We start from the raw sequence: 20,862 nt of genomic DNA, 5'->3' as shown, positions 1-20,862 counted from the left end.
TCCAAAGGTACGGCTGCCGGGGAAACCGGCACGGCTGCCTGTAAGGGCCGCGCCGCAGAGATGAACAGGATGCGGCCGCAGGTAAGGCAGTGCGACTGCCTGTAAAAACGCAGCCGCCGTGGGAAGCAGCGCGGCCGGTTATCAGGGCCGCCGCACAAAAGATAGGGAAGAGAACCGGGGCCTAAGTGTCGCCCCGTGCGGCAGAAAAGGTGCGGCCGCAGGGATAGAAGTGCGGCTGCAGAAGTAGCAGTGCGGCTGCCTATAAGGCGCCGCGCCGCTCAGAGTAAAGCTGCGCAGGAAAGGCAGGGAATCCACAGAGGCCCCCTAAGGAGAACTGATAGGGAGCACAAAATGCTCACCTAACATCCCACGCCGTCGTACTGACTTTAAAAAACGTGGAAGGTATTAGATTTCCGTGGAGCTGGTGACGGACGTCCTCGTCTCCTCCGACCGACAGGCTCTGGTAGGCGAGTGGGTGAGGGATGGGGTCAGGACCGGACTTCTGAGCACGCTTGTGTGCTAGGTTCTTGGTCCTGGAGAGGGATCTATGAGGATACTGGGTGGCAGTACACGCCGTACTCATAGTCCGCTTTGTGGGACTACAGGTGTGACCGTTCCCTGTATCCCTTCCGGAAAACCTGAAAAGAAACGATGCACATTGAGGTAGATAATGGTTTAATGAAAGACCGTGTCCACCTCCTACTGACACTAAGCTAAACTGAAGAGTATAATGCCAGTCGGTGGGGTGTACACTGCAGAGGAGGAGCTAACTTTTTTATTTGCATAGTGTCAGCCTCCTAGTGGCAGCAGCATACACCCCATGGTTCCTGTGTCCCCCAATGAGAGAAGATTAAGAAATCTATATTTGTGTTGATATGTAAATGAGCTGTTAAACTCTATGGGCCGGACATAGATCTCCCTGACCGTTTGCCTCTATAGCTTATTTAAATGAAGACAGTTGTTCTCAATGTGAGACATCTAATGATCAACAGCCGGCTCTCCTAATCTCAGTGCTTGACTGTACCTGATTATAATTAACGCAGTACAGCAGAGGTGAGTTTTGTCCCGTTAGACACATCTGCAGCAGCACCTTTCCTGTTGTCAGTTCAGCTGTACTTCCCCCTTCCCATCACACTGGCTGCTGCCCATGAGATGGAAGCTGAAGAATTGTCAAAATCGGGCACAGCACTGCAGCAGAGCTCACAGCAGTGTGTGAGGAAGGCGGCACGTGCTGAAGTGTTTGTAATTAGACAAAGTTCAGCTCTGCTGATTGTGATTATAATTCTCAGTCATTACATGTCTAACTGGTAATGCTGCCTTTCATTTAAAATAATCTTTGGAGGCAGATTCTCGGGAAGATCTATGTCCGGCCCATAGATCTTGACATCTCATTTACGTTTTAAGAAAATATGGATATCTCTGCTAGAAGACATCGGATTGCAGATATCATGGGAACAAATTTTTTTGCAACTTTTAATGACCTGCATACCCATATAGACTGCTTAGGAGGGTTAATCTTATTGACTGACTACCTATAAAGGGATCCCGTCATCTGTTTCATGCTATTTAAACCTGGCACCATGAATCAGAGCCCGGCTGCCCGATTGCAGCCAGGTATATTTTCTCTGAAGCCGCATAAAATATGCTCGCCCTACAGACCCTTCTTCCATCTCTAAGGCTGTGTGCACATGTTCAGGATTTTTCGCGTTTTTTCACTATAAAAATGCATACATATGCATCCCATCTTTTATAATGCATTCCGCAATTTTTGTGCATATGTTGCGTGTTTTTTTTCTGCGAAAATACCGCATCACAATAAAAAAAAAGCAGCATGTTCATTAATTTTGCGGGTGTTTTGCGGATTTCCCACTATATTATTGCATCCCAGAACCTCTGGAAAAAATGCAACAAATCGTGCAAAAAACGCGCGAAAAACGCATGCGGATTTCACCATGTGCATATGCACATAGCCTAATGGTTTTGAGCAGACTTTCATCATCCTGTCCTCATGCCTCTTTGGTGTAAGCTGTAAGGTGTTGCTTTTTGGGTTTTTTGTTTCACTCTCTCATCACATTGCATTAGATTCAAGCTTAATGTACTTTAATTTATCACTGTGTAACTTCTCATTGTTGTGGAAATTCCATGATTTGCAGAAAGACTCATAATTGTGTGACTAATTTTCATGTGTCCCTCTTTGGCGAGATAACGGAGTGCATCCTGCAATATGTTCTACATGATCGTTTCCTCCTATTCTCACAGATGTAGTTTTGTTTTTTTCCCCTGTAGGTGCTGTCTTTTACACATCCCATCTCATTTCATTCAGCTGAAACCTTTGAATCCCTCTTGGCTTGTCTTAAGATGGATGATGAAAAGGTAGCGGAGGCTGCTCTGCAGATATTCAGAAACACAGGGAACAAAATTGAGGACGACTTCCCTCACATTAGATCGTAAGTTATGGTTTTGTGTTAGGAACAACAGTCTAGAATTACTTTTTAACCAAAATTTGACATTTCTACGTTGTTGTTTTTTTTCTCTTGTACCATTGGAATATTATAAATGCCTACATTTGTATTTTTTTAGGGCTTTGCTTCCAGTTTTACAACAGAAAGCTAAAAAGGGACCCCCTCGGCAAGCCAAGTACTCTATCCATTGTATCCATGCTATATTTTCCAGCAAAGAGACACAGTTTGCCCAAATATTTGAGGTAGGCGTTAAAGACATTCGCTAAAGTAATGGAGGAACTTTCAGCTCTGCATATGTCTGTTTTAATAAATGCTTTTTCACTCAGAATCTTTCCTAGTGATGAATGGATAAATTAAAGGGAACCTGTCAGCAGGATTGTGCACCATAACCTACCCACTGGTGTCGGGTCGGCGCCATTATGCTAAATAAAATGATACCTTGGTTGATGAAATCCGTCTTGTGGCTGTTTCTTAATCTTTATTCAGTTTTGTGTAAATGATATACTCGTGCCCTAAGGCGGGGTTGGAGTGCCCAGTAACCATGCAATTATGCTGCAGCGCAGGTGCCATGGCTGGCACCTGCCTGCAGAAGTTTTTTTTTATAGTTTTTTTTCTCAGTATGTTAGGTATTCATTATGCAAACTAGGGGGCGGGTCAGTGAGGCATCAGTGACCTGACAGCAGTCTGCGTTATGAATACCTAATGAGAGCACCATATGCAAACCCCCCGCCTTAGGGCAAGAGCATATCATTAACACAAAACTGAAAATAAAAATTAAACAGCCACAAGACGGATTTCATCACCCATTTTATTCAGTATAACTGTGCCATCCTGACACTGTCTGTAGGTTACTGTGCACAATCCTGCAGACAGGTTCCCTTTAACAGCTGGGTGTTACCAGTTTGGGGATGCTCTCTGCCCTGCTGACACTGTTGACAAGAGACAAGGTAACACCCAGTTGTCAATTTGTTCCGGTTTCCATGTAGGAGGAGGAATGGCACAATTCAAAATTTTAACAAACGATATCGGATTTTGCGGATTATAAGACGCACCCCAAATTTTGAGGAGAAAAATAGGAAAAAAACAAACACTTTTTTTTAATAAAATGGTGGTGCTTCTTATAATCCATGCGTCTAATTGCTTACTGAGGGGTGGTGGCTCTGGTGAGGCGGGGTCCCAGGGTCGCTGCTGGAGGAGGCAAGAATGGAGCGTTGCTGCAGGCTGGGATGAGAGGGTGTTCGGATGTACGTCTCTGTGGGCGTTCGGTGGTGCGGGGGTTCTGCTGACCTTTTGTGAAAGCCCAGAGCCCCCGCACTTACGTGTTTTACTATGCGGTGGACTCCAGGAAATGGCTGCTGGGGGCAGATGGAGATCTCGGCACCAAGATCTCTGGAGATGAGAGCTCAGCACTGAGATCTCATCTGTTAAGTACAGTAATATATTTAAGGTTGTTTTTTATTTTAGATTATTATATATTTCTCATTTATAACATTGGGGCACACAGTGGCCTTGTCACTAGGAAACTGACCCTATGAAGAAGAATAAGTATCAACTCTGCCCGATGTGCTACACTACGGTTCCAAAGTTTAGGGTCACCCAGACAATTTTGTGTTTTCCATGATAACTCATACTTTAATTAATCAAATGAGTTGCCAAATGAATTGAAAATCTAGTCCAGACATTGACAAGGTTCGAAAAAAAAGATTTTTATTTGAAATAATCATTTTCTCCTTCATACTTTGCTTTCGACAAAGAATGCTCCCTTTGCGGCAATTCCAGCATTGCAGACCTTTGGCATTGTAGCAGTTAATTTGCTGAGGTAATCTGGAGAAATGTCACCCCATGCCTCCAGAAGTCCCTCCCACAAGTTGGTTTGGCTTGATGGGCACTTTTTGCGTACCATACGGTCAAGCTGCTCCCACAACAGCTCAATGTGGTTGAGATCTGGTGACTGCGCTGGCCGCTCCATTACTGATAGAATACCGGCTGCCTGCTTCTTCCCTAAATAGTTCTTGCATAATTTGGAGGTGTGCTTTGGGTCATTGTCCTATTGTAGGATGAAATTGGCCCCAATCAAGCGCTGTCCACAGGGTGTGGCATGGCGCTGCAAAATGGAGTGATAGCCTTCCTTATTCAAAATCTTTTTTACCTTGTACAAATCTTCCACTTTACCACTGTTTTTTATCAGACACTCTTCCAGCATTTTTCAGTTGTTCTGAGTCTCACAAATGTTGTTCTGTGTGATCCAAACACCTCAAAGTTGGATTTGTCCGTCCATAACACTTTTTTCCAATCTTCCTCTGTCCAATGTCTGTGTTCTTTTGCCCATATTAATCTTTTCCTTTTACTAGCCAGTCTCAGATATGGCTTTTTCTTTGCCACTCTGCCCTGAAGTCCATCATCCCGGAGTTGCCTCTTCACTGTAGACGTTGACACTGGCATTCTGCTGTTTAATGAAGCTGCCAGTTGAGGACCTGTGAGGCGTCGATTTCTCACACTACAGGCTCTAATGTACTTGTCTTGTTGCTCCCACTTATCTTTCCACTCTGTTTAGAGCCTGTTTGTGCTCTCCTCTGATGGGAGTAGTACACACCGTTGTAGGAAATCTTCAGTTTATTGGCAATTTCTCGCATGGAATAGCCTTCTGTTCTAAGAACAAGAATAGACTGTTGCGTTTCGCATGAAAGTTCTTTTTTGCTGGCCATTTTGAGAGTTTAATGGAACCAACAAATGTAATGCTCCAGATTCTCAACTAGCTCAAAGGAAGGTCAGGTTTATAGGTTCTCTAATCAGCCAAACTGTTTTCAGTTGTGCTAACATACTTGCACAAGGGTATTCTAACCAATCAGCCTTCTTACACAGTTAGGAAACACAAAGTACCATAAGAACACTGGAGTGATGGTTGTTGGAAATGGGCCTCTATAAACCTATGAAGATATTGCATTGCAAACCAGACATTTGCAGCTAAAATAGTCATTTACCACATTAACAATGTATAGAGTGTATTTCTGAATCATTTAATGTTAGCTACATTGGAAAGAACTGTGCTTTTCTTTCAAAAATAAGGAAATTTCTAAGTGACCCTAAACTTTGGAACGGTAGTGTATACCATTTCTTCGGACATTAGGTGCTCAGATTTAGCTTAGTGTTTTTAGGAGAAGCACTACTTAGGTCTGCTGCTCCTTTTTTAATTTTTAAGTTTTTCTGTTGTGTGCATGTCCCCCATTTTTTTCACTTCACTTAGTTCAGTGAGGACACAGCATGAGGTCTACCCATATGTAACACCCTATATTTTGTGGGATACTTGTCCTCTGCTGCTGCAGCAAAGTGCTGGGGTCGCCAAAGTTGTGTGAGGTCTCTGAAGGAGTGAACCCGTGGGTGCCTGAAGACGCCGGGCAGGCATCTTTTCTCTCCCTCTTTCTCTTTTCTGGTTGTTACTACTTAAGATACTTCTCTTCTTTCTTGGAGGATTTCTTTCCCATTCCCTGAGTTCCTTTCTGTATACCACGGGCCGTTACATTTTTTTTCTTGCTCTCCGAGATGTTCGTTTTGGACCTACCTTGATTCCATTGCCCCCGCTGTTTTTATATTTTTTTTATTCTTATTATTTTTCCTCTTTGGCACCGCTCTCCACACTGGAGGTGTCTCGCAGGTGGCTTTTCAGCTGACTAGGTCATACCTCCATTCTTCTCCATCCAGCCATGTGTCTCCCCCTTTATTTAAGGCTTGCATGGAGGGTGTTCTCCTTTGGTCTGCCTGCTTTTTTTCAAGGCAAGATCCTTCCATTAATGCCACGTCACTCCAGGAAGATGTTATCATGTCCTCTAAGGAACTACATCTTCCCTGGATCTTCTACTCAAACACCTGCCAATCTCTGCATCACCATTGACAAAGACGCTCCTGCGAATCATTCCCTTGACTTGTATTTTTTGCAGTCCTCCCCAAGCAGACAATATACTAGGAAGTCCCCTGGTTGGATAATGATTAGGACATTCTGGAGCTCATCGGCTGGACCCTTATCTGGTGAAAGCCTGGCCTCGCGCTGTGTCTGCATGCACACACCATTCATTTGGAGGATTGCCTGTTTTTCTGCTCTGTAGGATTGGAGTGCTTTGTATTCGGACAGACCTCTCTTGTTCCTTTTGCTTCTCCCTGATGGTCTTGGGCGCACATTTTTTTTTTTAGAACATATTTCCATCCTCCACTTTTGTTAATTTCTCATGCAGTATTTTAATTTTCTCCATGTCCATACTATTCTTTTCTCTGCATCCTGCCCGTACACTCATTCCCCATAAATATGCTTTTGTTTGGACCTGCAGTGGCTTTTATTTAGAACTGAACATATCGCCGCAGGAACCATGTCTATAAGCTAGTATCTTTTCTAATGTATTATTTCCCAAGTACATGACTTTTTAGAGGTCTTGTAATGGGGTATTTAGTTTTGTTGTATGATTGCTTCTTGGGTTGTGAAAATATTTTTTTTTCCTTTAAAGAATAACCATCATTTGAATTATTTCATAAATCAATTGTACACGAATGAAACATGAAAATAAGCAACTTTGTAATGTATCTTATCTTAGAGAAATCTTCTTTCGCCACTACAATTGAGCAGTTATCAAAATTCTCAATTCTGAGGTACAATCTGTATTCAGGGAAGACCAACTTTCGTATTACTGGGACTGGAGACGGTCGCTCTTTAATCTGCCATCTTTTTGCTAGATCTAATGCTGGGGATTATGGTTCTCTGTTGAATCCTATTAGACTAGTCACCAATAATCCTGCTAATGCTCTTAAATGGAATCAATCAGAACAAACTGTCTATATGGTCCTGTTTCTCTCTGAATAGGTAAAGCTGTAGATGACATTATCCTTTATTCTTTTGCTCCCTGACAGAAAAGATACATATTAAAATTGATATGCAAGTGAGGCTTAAGTTCTCTTAAGTGTAATCGGAGCACTTCCCAAACCTCAGCCTTCTCAACAGTATTCCCGCCGAGCCCCATTTTCCTTTGCTGATTGTGTAGTCAAGAAACATACGAAAAAATAAACAAAAAAGGGGGAATCAAAAAACCGTGTAGCATATAAACCCCTTAAAAATATAAATTTTATTGAATATATTTAAAAATACCACTTCCCAGTGAATACAGAAAAAGTATAATTTAGATACAATAAAAATCTAATAGGTACACCTGTCCTGATAAACTGACCCTACACTGGCCTGCTGTCCCTTCCTATCAGTGGAGGTTGGCACCCTGATAGATTATTTGGCGCCCCCACTCCGCGACGGCTATCGCCTGCTGGCCCTAGATATAACTAGCCAGCTATAGGCGGGAAAACAATGAGCAATTAAAAGAAATGAAAAAAAGCGAGGGTAGAAAAGTCTAAAGGCCCCGTCTCACATAGCGAGATCGCTGCTGAGTCACAAGTTTTGTGACGCAACAGCGACCTCAGTAGCGATCTCGCTATGTGTGACACGTACCAGCGACCAGGCCCCTGCTGTGAGATCGCTGGTCGTGTCGTTTTTCGGTCGTTGAGGTCCCGCTGACATCGCTGAATCGGTGTGTGTGACACCGATCCAGCGATGTCTTCACTGGTAACCAGGGTAAACATCGGGTTACTAAGCGCAGGGCCGCGCTTAGTAACCCGATGTTTACCCTGGTTACCAGCGTAAATGTAAAAAAAAAACAAACAGTACATACTCACCATCTGATGTCCGTCAGGTCCCCCGGCGTCTGCTTCCCACACTGACTGAGCCCCGCAAAGTGAAAGTGAAAGTACAGCACAGCGGTGACGTCACCGCTGCGCTCTGCTCTCACTGTACGGCGGCACTCAGAGCGGGAAGCAGACGGCAAGGGACCTGACGGACATCAGATGGTGAGTATGTACTGTTTGTTTTTTTTGGTAACCAGGGTAAACATCGGGTTACTAAGCGCGGCCCTGCGCTTAGTAACCCGATGTTTACCCTGGTTACCCAGGTGCTGCAGGGGGACTTCGGCATCGTTGAAGACAGTTTCAACGATGCCGAAGTCGTTCCCCTGATTGTTGGTCACTGGAGAGAGCTGTCTGTGTGACAGCTCCCCAGCGACCACACAGCGACTTACCAACGATCACGGCCAGGTCGTATCGCTGGTCGTGATCGTTGGTAAATCGCTATGTGAGACGGGGCCTTAAGGTGTACACTAAATATATGTTAACAACCTCCCTTAATGAGATCTCAGACATAGCAGCATTCTAGGGGCATATAACATTGACGCCCATAGAATTTACTTGTAGTCATAGTAATGCACAGTTACACAATAGTATGTCTATGTGCATAAATGGTGAGACTTAAATAGGAGGAAAGAAACATAAAAATAAATGACCTAGTTCAGTCCCGATTGGGAACTATGCATGGATACACTATCTTGCAATATTAGAAAATCATTATAAAGGACACATAGAAAATCTATAGAAAATGTCACACCGTAAACTGCACAGTAGGTGAGATTCCATGCAGCTATCCATATGTGGTAGTAGTCAGTATTCAGTGCCTAAGTTTATGCATAGTATAATGGGCCAAGAAAATAGGTAATGTCAGAGACAACTAGTGAGGGGGATATCATTCCCAAAACAAAACACTTAGCTCTCAGTCAGAACGCCCCGACGCGTTTCCCCGAATTACGGTTCCTCAGGGGGCAAAGGCGGATAAGATGAACCGGAGGTCAATGATGCAGGTGCCCTGATAACGGGACAGACCTGATTAGATCCCAGAAGAGGGGACTTATGTAGTACAATAAAGCACCTGCCAGCAAATCAGCAGGAGGCTAAGAGCACCTCCTCTAAATTTCCGGTAGACACCGGGTGTAGCACAACCCACCAGCATAATCAATCAGTGTGTGCCAATCGGTTAACACACGTCCATATCCATAGAGGGTCCCCACCCACCTACAAACGGATCATTAATAAGGGAAAAAAAAAGTTAAATAGCACACCACATCAGGACACTGAGACCCACATACCTTCAAAACACATGGTGTACGCCGAGCGCCGCCATGATGGACACAGAGCGCCAGACTGCGCATGCGTCCGATACCAGTGCAAAGCCTGAGAGGCTGATTGTGTAGTCAAGCCAGAGATGACTGTCAGTGAGCTGTGAGCTACATCTGGGGAGTCCGAGGCATTGAGAAGAAATGCTGTGGAGTCAGTAAGCCAAACCTCCAACTCTGACTCCTCAATTTCCTTGACTTCCAACTCTGACTTCAACCCCCGGCATGGCCTCACTACTGAGCATGTACGTAAAGTGCAGCACAGATTCATCTCAACTAAAAGCCGAGATCCGTAGATCAAGAACAGAACAGACATTTACAGGACATTTCACAACTTTCCCAAATTCTTCTGAAAACATTGACAGCACATCCTGCATTGTACTACTGTGCCCAATGTATTATATATTTTATGACTCGGACTCTGTCCATTTTGTATCAACTCTGACTCCACCAAATTGTACTGTTCTCTTCAACATATTTATTAACGATCTGGTAGAAGGTTACACAGTAAAATATCGATATTTGCAGATGATGCCAAACTATATAAAGCAGTCAATACAAGAGAAGATAGTATTCTGCTACAGATGGATCTGGATAAGTTGGAAGCGTGGGCCCAAAGGTGGCAGATGTGGTTTAACAATGATAAATGTAAAGTTATGCACATGGGAAGAAGGAATCAATATCACCATTACACACTGAACGGGAAACCACTGGGTAAATCTGACATGGAGAAGGACTTGGGGATCCTAGTTAATGATAAACTTACCTGGAGCATCCAGTGCCATGCAGCGACTGCCAAGGCAAACAGAATCATGGGGTGCGTTAAAAGAGGCCTGGATACACATGATGAGAGCATTATACTGCCTCTGTACAGATCTCTGGTTAGACCGCACATGGAGTACTGTGTACAGTTTTGGGCACCGGTAGTCAAGGATATAAAAGTTTAAATCACCCCCCTTTCGCCCCATCCAAAATAAAACAATAAAAAAAAAAAATCAAACCTACACATATTTGGTATCGCCGTGTTCAGAATCGCCCAATCTATCAATAAAAAAACATTAAAACATTAACCTGATCGCTAAACAGTGTAATGAGAAAAAAATTCGAAACGCCAGAAATACTTTTTTTTGTTGCCGCAACATTGAATTAAAATGCAATAACGGGCGATCAAAAGAACGTATCTGCACAAAAGTGGTATCATTAAAAACTCCAGCTCGGCACACAAAAAATAAGCCCTCACCCGACCCCAGATCACGAAAAGTGGAGACACTATGGGTATCGGAAAATGGCGCTTTTTTTTTTTTTTTTTTTTTTTTTACAAAGTTTTGAATTTTTTTTTCACCACTTAGATAAAAAATAACCTAGACATGTTTGGTGTCTATGAACTCGTAATGACTTGGAGAATCATAATATCAGGTGAGTTTTAGCATTTAGTGAAACGAGCAAAAAAAGCCAAACAAAAAATAAGTGTGGGATTGCACTTTTTTTGCAATTTCACCACACTTGGAATTTTTTTTCCCATTTTCCAGTACAAGATATGGTAAAACCAATGGTGTCCTTCAAAAGTACCACTCGTCCCTCAAAAAATAAGCCCTCACATGGCCATATTGACGGAAAAATGAAAAAGTTATGGCTCTGGGAAGGAGGGGAGCTAAAAACGAAAACGCAAAAAAGGGCCGTGGCGTGAAGGGGTTAAAGGTGCTGTCTCATCGCAGATTACCCCTTGAGACTGAGAACTGAACTAGAAAAGCAAAACAGTACCTTATTGATCTCATGCAAGTGTTGTTTTTAACTACACATTTTTTGACATAACATTTTAACAATTTTTTCTACATAAACTTTACAGATTGTTTTAACATTTTAGATCTGAGCATCTAATTTTTATTTTCTTTTTTATTTGTGTCTGTGTGCTCTAATTACAATGTGATCTTACTGAGGTTTCCTTCCCTTTTATTTCCCTCTTTAGCCGTTACACAAAAGCCTCGACCCCAGTAGTCCGGAGCAGCTCGTTATATCCCTCATAACCATTGGTCACATAGCACAGCAGGCGCCTGATCAGTTTGCGGGTCCTCTAAAGTCTATGGTAGCAAACTTTGTGGTAAAGGACTTGTTAATGACGGACAGAGTAAGTTTTCTTTTGTATGTATAGTTGTTGATTCACTATAATAGCTATAGGATGATACACCTCAGTCGGTACGCGGCCGTCGCTAAGCGTCGGCGCGACGTACTGACGGACGTTGGTGATTTTTTTGCACAACGTGGGCAGCGGACGCAGTGTTTCAACGCGTCCGCTGCCCATAGTAAACTCCCAGGGAGGAGGGGCGGGGGATTTCCAGCCGGGCATGCGCAGTTTAAAATGCAGGACACGACGTACGAAAAAACGTTCCCTTGAACGTTTTTTCGCTATGACGGTCCGCCAAATACTGTGTGTCCATACGTCGCGATGCGTCGTTAATACAAGTCTATGTGAAAAAAACACATCCTGTGGGCAACTTTGCAGGATGTGTTTGTTTCCACAAAATGACGCATTGTGATGGTCGGGAAAAGACGGAGGTGTGAAAGTAGCCTAAGTGGTTTCCAGCCTGTGACTGACCAGCACACGGATGCAACACAGGTGACCTTTTATTTGCTGTCTTTCTCCCATACCAATTTATAGATATGTTTGGTCCTTGAATTGGACTTAGGAATGCACCTATCCTATAGACTAATGTCTGTGTGGTATCCAAATAACAAAATAAGATATGTGAATGGGACCCTAGACCACTTAAGGTGAACCTGTCCAGTCCGTAAATGCTATTAACCTGCTGAGACGGGCTTAATCTGCAGGTTAACAGTGTTCTAAAGCTGTGTGGACGCCACATTGAAAGTTCGGCTACAATGAAGAAAGGAACGTTATTTCTCTCAGACCGTGGCTTTCAGTCATAGAGGCGCAGCCATCGCTACTTCAGTTTATAGTGAGCAGCATCTGTAAGCATGCCCTGGCACTGACTGACAGCCGGCTCTGTACCCATATGCAGGGAGATGATGGCTTTTCGGCATTGTGTTGGATCAGATTTTTGTTTTCAATCTATATAGCTCCTAGGGGCCAATTCAAACGTGTTCAGATCGGTCTGTTTATGGACAGGTCACAGTTCTCCTGACCGACGTGTGATGGCGTCATATATTTCTATGAGGCTATCATGCTCTGATTGGGAGAGCCACCACCAATCCGTACTGGGACCGATTTATACAGACGTCTGAATGATCCCTGAATATTTGGACATGTCAGCAGAGGGTGTTACTTCGATATTGGTATGCAACTACCTGTATAAAAAGACGAAAATAAACCCGAAATGCACTTATATCAAAATGTATTTCTTTATTGATTGATTGTATATGATTAAAAAGGGAAAGGATTACAAAAAAATAAATCAAACCATGAGGGAGCAACGTTCCAGAGGGAAGACTGATATACACAATATAAATAGACTAAAAATAAAGTGAAGGGGTAGAAATAAAATTTAAAAAAAATCATCTGTAGTCAGTAATGTAATGACTGAGCTCAGTCAGGATTATTTCACAGTCAGTATGTGGACCGCAATACCTGGGCTATTTCTTCTGACCCAAATCACCAGTTTCATGGATACTTATGAAGCTGTGAGTTTGGGTTGGGAGACCTGTAGTCTGTCTGTGGACCGTTAATTGTGCTGTTCTGAACCCAGCCTAAGATTATGCTGTTGTCACACTGTGTGTGTATTCTCATTCAATTGTTTTCCTTTGCACTCTAGTCTATACCTCAAAAATCATATTGGCTTGTTGTTCATTAGCGCCTTGGGTAATTACCTGCGTTGCCACCAGGAATTTCGGGTCCCCATACTTTCAAAATTTTCGGGCCCCCTTGAAACTCTGCCCAGCGTCCACCCTAGCTCTGCCTTCACCCCTCGATCCTACCACAGTCCCACCCCCGACTTTTTAAAAAAATAATAATAATTATGATAAAATAACTACTGTGCCACGTCCTCACCAATCACCCATTAACAGTTCCATATCACACCAGATCACATGCATAGCTAGCAGCTTTTAATTTGGCCAATATACTTTTTAAAATCTGTCACCACGACAAAGTAAACTATTTTTGGCAGGGCCCTACTCTTCTATAACCTATTAAACATTTCTTAACATATCTAATACTCTTTTTAGGTAGATCTTTATTTATTTATTTAAATGATCAATAATACCACACACAAGGAATAAATACCATCACACCATGGCTGGACCACGTATTACCACCACATAGTGAATGAATAATACCACATACAAGGAAGAAATACAGCCATACCATGACCAGACCACATATTATCACCACATAGTGACCAAACACTACAATACTGATCATTAATAACCCCCCCCCCCCCCCCCAAAAAAAAAAAAAAAAAAAAAAAAAAAAACAAAGCACAGCACTAATATTATCATAAGTTGCCATTATACACAGGAGCCCTGTACATAGTACACAGTATATAGTGTCAGTGTACAGGTAACACACTGATGCACCAGTGACATTACACACAGGAACTCTATATAGTGTCCGTATGCAGGTTAAATACAGTGAGCAACAGTGACCTGATACACAGGAGCTATGTGTATAATGTAAGTGTAACGGTAATACAGGGATCACCAGTGACATATATTATACACAGGAGACCTGTATATCATGTAAGTGTACACTAACTCACCTGTGACATCTGTAGTTGGTCCTTCATTTTCGCTTTTCTTCTTCATCCAGTGCAGACCACCATCACTTCCTCCAGCCAGGACTTATCACTGCAGAAAATAACACACAATTATCTAGAGTACTGCTTTAAGAGCACATTCCCCAGTTTTTCCCCAAATTCTACACTGTCAGATGAAGAAAAAAGTGACACAGTGCCACCCTTCACAGTAACAGGACCCACCCACAATTCATCATTTGCTGTCCCCCACCCTCAAACCATCACCATTTGCTGTTCCCCAGCTCCCAGTCTCAATTCATCATCATTTGCTTCCCTCTCCCAACACTCATTTAATTCATTTTATTTTAAAAAAAATAAATTAAAAACTCTCAGATGATCCCCTGCAGGCACAGCTCCACTTCTGCTATTCTGGCGAGTGGCACGTGTATGCGATGACGTGCTCGTGTAGGCACCATTACCAGGGTGTCACAGAAAAGGCTTGGGGAGCCCTGGAGCTATGTGGCCATTCTGTTTTGATGGGTGTGTAGCACCAGGAAAACCTCCTGCGCTGAGATGTGTGCCGGCGCACTGTTATTATACCCTGGGGCCTGGTGAGCAGAAGCAAAATAAGGCAGGCCCCCCTCTTTGCTTCTGAACATTGGGCCCCATACAGCAGTAAGGGCAGTAATGCCCTGATAGTGGCCCTGGTCATTACAATACACACTCGGACGCATATATGGTTCTATTGTGTAACTGTTTAAAGGAGACTTGTTGCCTGCAAAAAAAACACAATTTACCTTCAAGTAAATATTGTTTGGCTGTCTTACTGGAGCAGTAGCTCCAGGGAGAAAAAGTTATTTCCTCCCTGCAGCCCTTCACTTCAAGTCATCTGGGCTGTGCAATGAACTATTAGTCTCCACTCAGTACATAGTAAGTGCAGCTGTAATCACTCCCTGGCACTGTGACAGTCAGCTCTTCAACATACATGTGTGCGATGTGTTCAGAACAGGCTGTTAGTCAATGTGTCCGGGGTTTGATTACAGCGATGTAGGGAGTGGAGACTGTAAAGGCTCCCTGCACTGTCCTGATGACTGGAAAAAAAGGATTTTTGGTGCTCACCGTAAAATCTTTCTTGGATCCTTCATTGGGGGACACAGGTAACCATGGGTGTATGCTGCTGTCGCTAGGAGGCTGACACTATATGCAAAAAAAGGAAAATAGCTCCTCCTCTACAGTATACACCCACCGACCGGCAGGAAGTACCTCAGTTAGTGTTAAAGCAGTAGGAGAAGCAACCAAAACTCAACATATGTACCAATCCAACAACGGAGGCACATAGACCAAATAATGGTACAACTTATGTACCAATCAAACATGAAGACATATAGATCAAATAATGGTACAACATACCAAATAATGGTACCATATATGTGCCAATGCAACTACGGAGGTACATTAATGGTACAAACAGTTAGGGAGGGTGCTGTGTCCCCCAATGAAGGCTCCACGAAAGATTTTACGGTGAGTACCAAAAATCCCTTTTTCTTCATCGCTTCATTGGGGGACACAGGTAACCATGGGACATCCCAAAGCAGTCCCTAGGGTAGGAAACAGGAAGATTCAAGGTATAAATGGGCTCAGGTCGGTCGGTGCAAAACCGCCACCTGAAGCACCTTCCTTCCGAGACCTGTATCAGACGAGGCATGGTATGAACCCTGTAAAGACTAACAAAAGAGGACAAAGATGACCAGGTTGCGACCTTACAGTCTGGAAAGCCAAATCCTGGTAACGAACAGCCTAGGAGGCCCCCACCGCAGGACGGAGTGAGTCTTCACCCCCGGAGGAGCCTGCACCGGCGTAAGAGGCTGTTTGTCCTGAACAAGGAATGCCTAACGGCAATAGAGAAACTAGAAGCTGGGAGCCCTTTAAGGCAACCTTCAGAGATGATGAGCAGGGAATCTGATTGACGAAAGGGAGCAGTCCTTGAAACGTAGACTCACAGAGCTGTGTCGGAATCCAGCTTGTAGAGCGGCTTCTCCAGGGGATGGACTGGAGAGACACAGAAGGAAGGTCAATGACTTTAGTGAGAAAAGAAAAGACCACCTCGGGAAGAAAGGAAGGGCCAGGCCCGAGAACCACCTTGTCCTGACAGGGCAATACCGCTAACTTGGAAACTCTCCTGATGGACATAATTGAACAAAGAGAAATGTCATGTGTTGAATGGGCTAAAACAGGGGCGCGCAGCGGCACGCCTAACACAAGATTAAAATCCCATGGATTTATCGGAGGATAATAAGGAGGAGCCAGGTGGGCGACTCCTTGAAGAAAACCAAGAATGAAAGGAAAAACGGACATAGGGACCAGACCCTTGTTCATACTCCACCAAAAGAAGGCCTTTCAGTATTTGTAGTAGTTACGCAAGGATGCTGATTTCCCGGTCCCAATCATGGTCTGAATGACCAGACGGGGAAAAACCAGCCTCCCCCAGGACTATGGCCTCAACGGCCATGCTGTTAAAGACAGAGACTATGAACTCTGGTGGAAGAGGGAACCTTGAGAGAGAGGATCTGGACGGCCTGGAAGCTTCCAAGGGGCGTCTATGAACATATTCACCGGACCTTTCTTGGCCAATCTGAAGATAACAGGAATATAGGGATCCCTTCTTCCTTAATTCTTTCACAACTCTCGGGCCGAGGGGAGAGACTGGAAAGGAGAGAGCAGATGGAATTGACCACGATATTGCTAGAGCATCGCAGCATGTGGCTAGCAGGTCCCGGGATCTGGCTACGAACCAAGGAACCTTGTGGTTTATCCAAGACGCCACGAGGACAATGTCCGGAGAGCCCCATTTCAGCATATATGGATGAAGACAGCGGGGCTGAGCCATTAGCTGCCCGAAGCGAGACCCAGATGGCTCAGAAAATTGATTGCCCTGTTTTCTCCTACGCCTCATTGGGGGACACAGGACCATGGGTGTTATGCTGCTGCCACTAGGAGGACACTAAGTAGACAAAAAGATTAACTCCTCCTCTGCAGCATACACCCCTTCACTGGATACAATTTGAACCAGTTCTTGCTTAGTGTCTTAGGAGGCACTTGGGTCTTTTTTCTCAGACCCCAACTTTGTTTTAATTTTTGATTTTTTAATTTTATGTAAATTTTTAATTTTTTATTTAACGGAGTGAAGGGGGCGACGGGTCCTTTTTTTCATAAGGTCCGCTCTCCCCCGAACCAACAACAGGCGAGCACGGCGAGTATACCTCCCCGTCCCTCTCCTGCGACGTATGGCGCACGAAAAAAGTTTGCGCCAGGGCAATGGTTCCTTTTTTGGTCCCGATTTCCCCCAACCCCCTCCAGGACCCTGCATTACAGCAATGTAATCTGGAGAAGAATGCAGTCCGGAGGGGATGTTGTGCCGCAGCCCCCTCTGCTACAGCAGCGTGATGCATCAGGGGCCTCTCCATCCCCATCCAGGGTGCATGGATTGAGCTTACATCCTCACAGAAGCGCCCAGCAGACCTGTGAGATCCGGGACAATGGCGGCTGTAAGTACCTTCAGGGGACTCCCCCCTGCTCCCCCTCAGCGGCAGCGATGCGGTCCGGGTCCCCAGGGAGAGGCACCGCCGACCGGGGGTCGGTGGTGCTCGGCGGCGCTCCGTCGCGGCCGCCGCCGCACATCGTCGGCAGGGCCCATAAATTTAGTCCCCGGCTTCTTCAGCCGGAGTAGGCCGCAAGGGGAAAAATCTCCTCCCACGGCCGTAGCTCCGCCCCCTACATCGGCGCTTCTCGTCTGGGACGAGAGGCGCCCTCCAAATCTCGGGGGCCATATTTCCTCTCTCCTCTGCACGGAGCCCACGCTTCTACAGCGCTCCAAGGAGAACTCCTGGACAAAGAACCGCCATATCTCTCTCTGGGGACACAGACAGGACCGTGGGTAAGCTGCTTCAAGAAAGCTTAACCCCTTCTCTGCATATACTGCCCGCTCTGTCCCTAAGGCACTATGTCTCAATCCAAGGAGACAAAAAAGGGTAACAAGAAGCACACAGTGTTTTTCACTGTATGTGCCACTTGCAATGCGGCCCTGCCCCGAGCCCACACTAGCCCTTTGTGTGCAGATTGCGTCTCACCCTCTGTGCAGCCGCCCCTTGCCGACGCCGGTACCGTCACCGATGCCGCAGCCGTCGACCCGGTAGGGCCTAGCCCCCCTGAGTGGGCAACCTCTCTGTCACGATCTGTGGCTTCCCTAGCCAGGGCAATTGACTCCCTCCGGGGCCCCCCTCCAGGTCGGACCGTGGAGGATTCAGACGACGGTATGGATTCTTCTACCAGCAGGGGGCGTACCCGGTCACTTTCTACCCGGGGCTCCAGAAAACGTGTTCATGTTTCATCCCCTGACCATGAGCTAGCGGGCCCTTCAGTACCTGCAAGCTCTGCTTCCAGGTCCCCTTCCCCAAACTCGGATGACTCTGAATATGAGTCCGACATTTCCTACGTTCAGGACCCCCCCTCCTCCCAAGAGTCCCTCGACTCTCTCATTGAGGCGGTAAACCAGACCCTGAAGGTGACTGAGGACTCTGCTTCGGAGCCCGAACATGTGGTGTCTTTCAAAAAGACTAAACGTGTTAAAAATGTTTTTGTTACTCACCCTCACTTTAAGGAGATTGTACAAAAACATAGGGATCGCCCAGATAAACGCTTCATAGGACAAAAGTCCATCGAGGCCAAATACCCTTTTTCTCGGGAATTAGTCAAGGACTGGCTGCAGTCTCCCTCGGTGGACCCTGCTGTGTCACACCTCGCGTCCAAGACCATCCTGTCTCTTTCGGACGGTTCCTCCGTTAAGAATCCCTCCGATCGCCAGATTGATTATCTGGCTCGTTCCGCCTTCGAGGCCTCAGGAGCGTCTCTCTTCCCATCCTTCGCCGCCTCTTGGGTGGCTAAGGCTATGGTCTCTTGGACCGAGACTCTTTCCTCTAACATCCAAGCCAGTGATTTACCTCCAGAAGCCAGTATCCTGGTTAACCAGATAGCGCAGGCCGGAGACTTCATAGTCAACGCCTCTATGGACGCAGCCAATTGCGCTGCACAGGCAGCCGCCAATGCAATTTCCATCAGGAGAGCCTTGTGGCTCAGGGATTGGCGAGCAGATTCGGCTTCTAAACGTTCTCTAACAGCCCTGCCTTACCAGGCTGGTCGGCTATTTGGAGAAAAATTGGACCAAATGATCTCGGATGCTACCGGAGGGAAGAGTAAATTTCTCCCCCAGCAAAAGCCTACCCGGTCCTTTCGGTACCAGCAGCAACCTCCATTTCGGCCTTTTCGGTCCAATACCAACTGGTCTTCTGCATCCTCTACCCCCGCATCAGGAAGAGGTTCGCGCGGTGGCCGAGGCACCCAGGTCTCTTACAGACCTAATCGTAACTGGAGACCCAGACCTAAACCTCCCGGGCCTAAGGGATCCGCATCCCATGGATCCTCCGCCCAATGACTCCTTGCATTATCCGGTGGACTCCAACAAAGTAGGCGGACGCCTACTCTTGTTCCGTCAAGCCTGGCTCTCAGTCGTTTCCGACGAGTGGGTCAGAGAACTGGTGTCCACCGGATACAAAATAGAATTTTCCTCCCTCCCCCCTACACGCTTCTTCCAGTCTTGCCCTCAAAGGTCAAAGGCCACAGCGTTTCTCCAGGCAATACGGGCACTACTAAGGGACGGAGTCATCATTCCGGTCCCCCTAGAACAAAGATTCAAGGGCTTCTATTCAAATCTGTTCGTGGTCCCAAAGAAGGACGGATCACTACGTCCGATCCTAGACCTGAAGCTACTAAACAGATTTATAAAAATCCGACACTTCAGGATGGAGTCCCTCCGTTCTGTGGTCGCGTCTATGGAAAAGGGAGAATTCCTGGCATCCATAGACATCAAGGACGCCTACCTGCACATACCGATCTTCCCTCCGCATCAGCAGTTCCTTCGCTTCGCTTTTTGCGGGGAACACTTTCAATTTGTGGCCTTGCCCTTCGGTCTCGCCACCGCTCCCAGAGTTTTCACGAAGGTCATGGCGGCTGCCATGGCCATTCTTCATTCCAGGGGAGTGGTGGTAATTCCGTACTTGGACGACCTACTGATAAAGGGTCCTTCCTACCCAGCGTGCGAAGAGTCCGTCGCTCTCACGGTGGATACTCTTTCTCGCCTGGGGTGGAAGATAAACTTCCAAAAATCTTTTCCAATTCCGGCTCAACAAATCTCCTTCCTGGGGATGATACTGGACACTTCCCGCGGTCTGGTCATACTCCCTCAAGACAAGGCTTTGGCCTTGCAGCAGGGAGCCCAGCGTCTTTCTCGTCCAGTATCCCACTCCATTCGAGCCAGCATGCGAGTTCTCGGGCAGATGGTAGCGACCATGGAAGCGGTCCCATTTGCGCAGTTTCACCTCCGTCCCCTGCAGCATGCGCTACTGTCGGTTTGGGACGGCAACCCGTCCTCCCTCGACCGCCGATTCATCCTGTCCCCTCGGGTCAGGAAGGCTCTCAGGTGGTGGACGCTGAAGTCCTCCCTAACCCAGGGAAGGTCCTTTCTCCCAGTACGGTGGCTGGTGGTGACCACCGATGCCAGTCTCATAGGCTGGGGAGCGGTCTTCAACCATCACACAGCCCAGGGGCGGTGGTCCATTCAGGAGTCTCGCCTCG

At 45.9% G+C, this 20,862-nt stretch overlaps 1 protein-coding gene across 3 annotated transcripts in view; it reads left to right on the top strand.

The window, feature by feature from the left end:
- PDS5B (PDS5 cohesin associated factor B) overlaps positions 1-20,862 on the top strand; it is a 234,946-nt gene that overhangs the window by 163,681 nt on the left and 50,403 nt on the right. For all 3 annotated transcript variants that reach the window (XR_013224069.1, XM_077298241.1, XM_077298242.1), the window contains exons 19-21: positions 2,287-2,447; positions 2,581-2,704; positions 11,454-11,612. Coding sequence is in view for 2 of the 3 variants with exons in the window: in XM_077298241.1 (XP_077154356.1) it covers positions 2,287-2,447; positions 2,581-2,704; positions 11,454-11,612 (444 nt within the window). In the remaining variant the exon portion in view is untranslated. The remainder of the gene's footprint in view (positions 1-2,286; positions 2,448-2,580; positions 2,705-11,453; positions 11,613-20,862) is intronic.

The sequence above is a fragment of the Ranitomeya variabilis genome, chromosome 3, assembly GCF_051348905.1.
Source record: "Ranitomeya variabilis isolate aRanVar5 chromosome 3, aRanVar5.hap1, whole genome shotgun sequence".
NCBI lineage: Eukaryota > Metazoa > Chordata > Amphibia > Anura > Dendrobatidae > Ranitomeya > Ranitomeya variabilis.
This window is presented reverse-complemented; position numbering and strand designations above follow the sequence as displayed.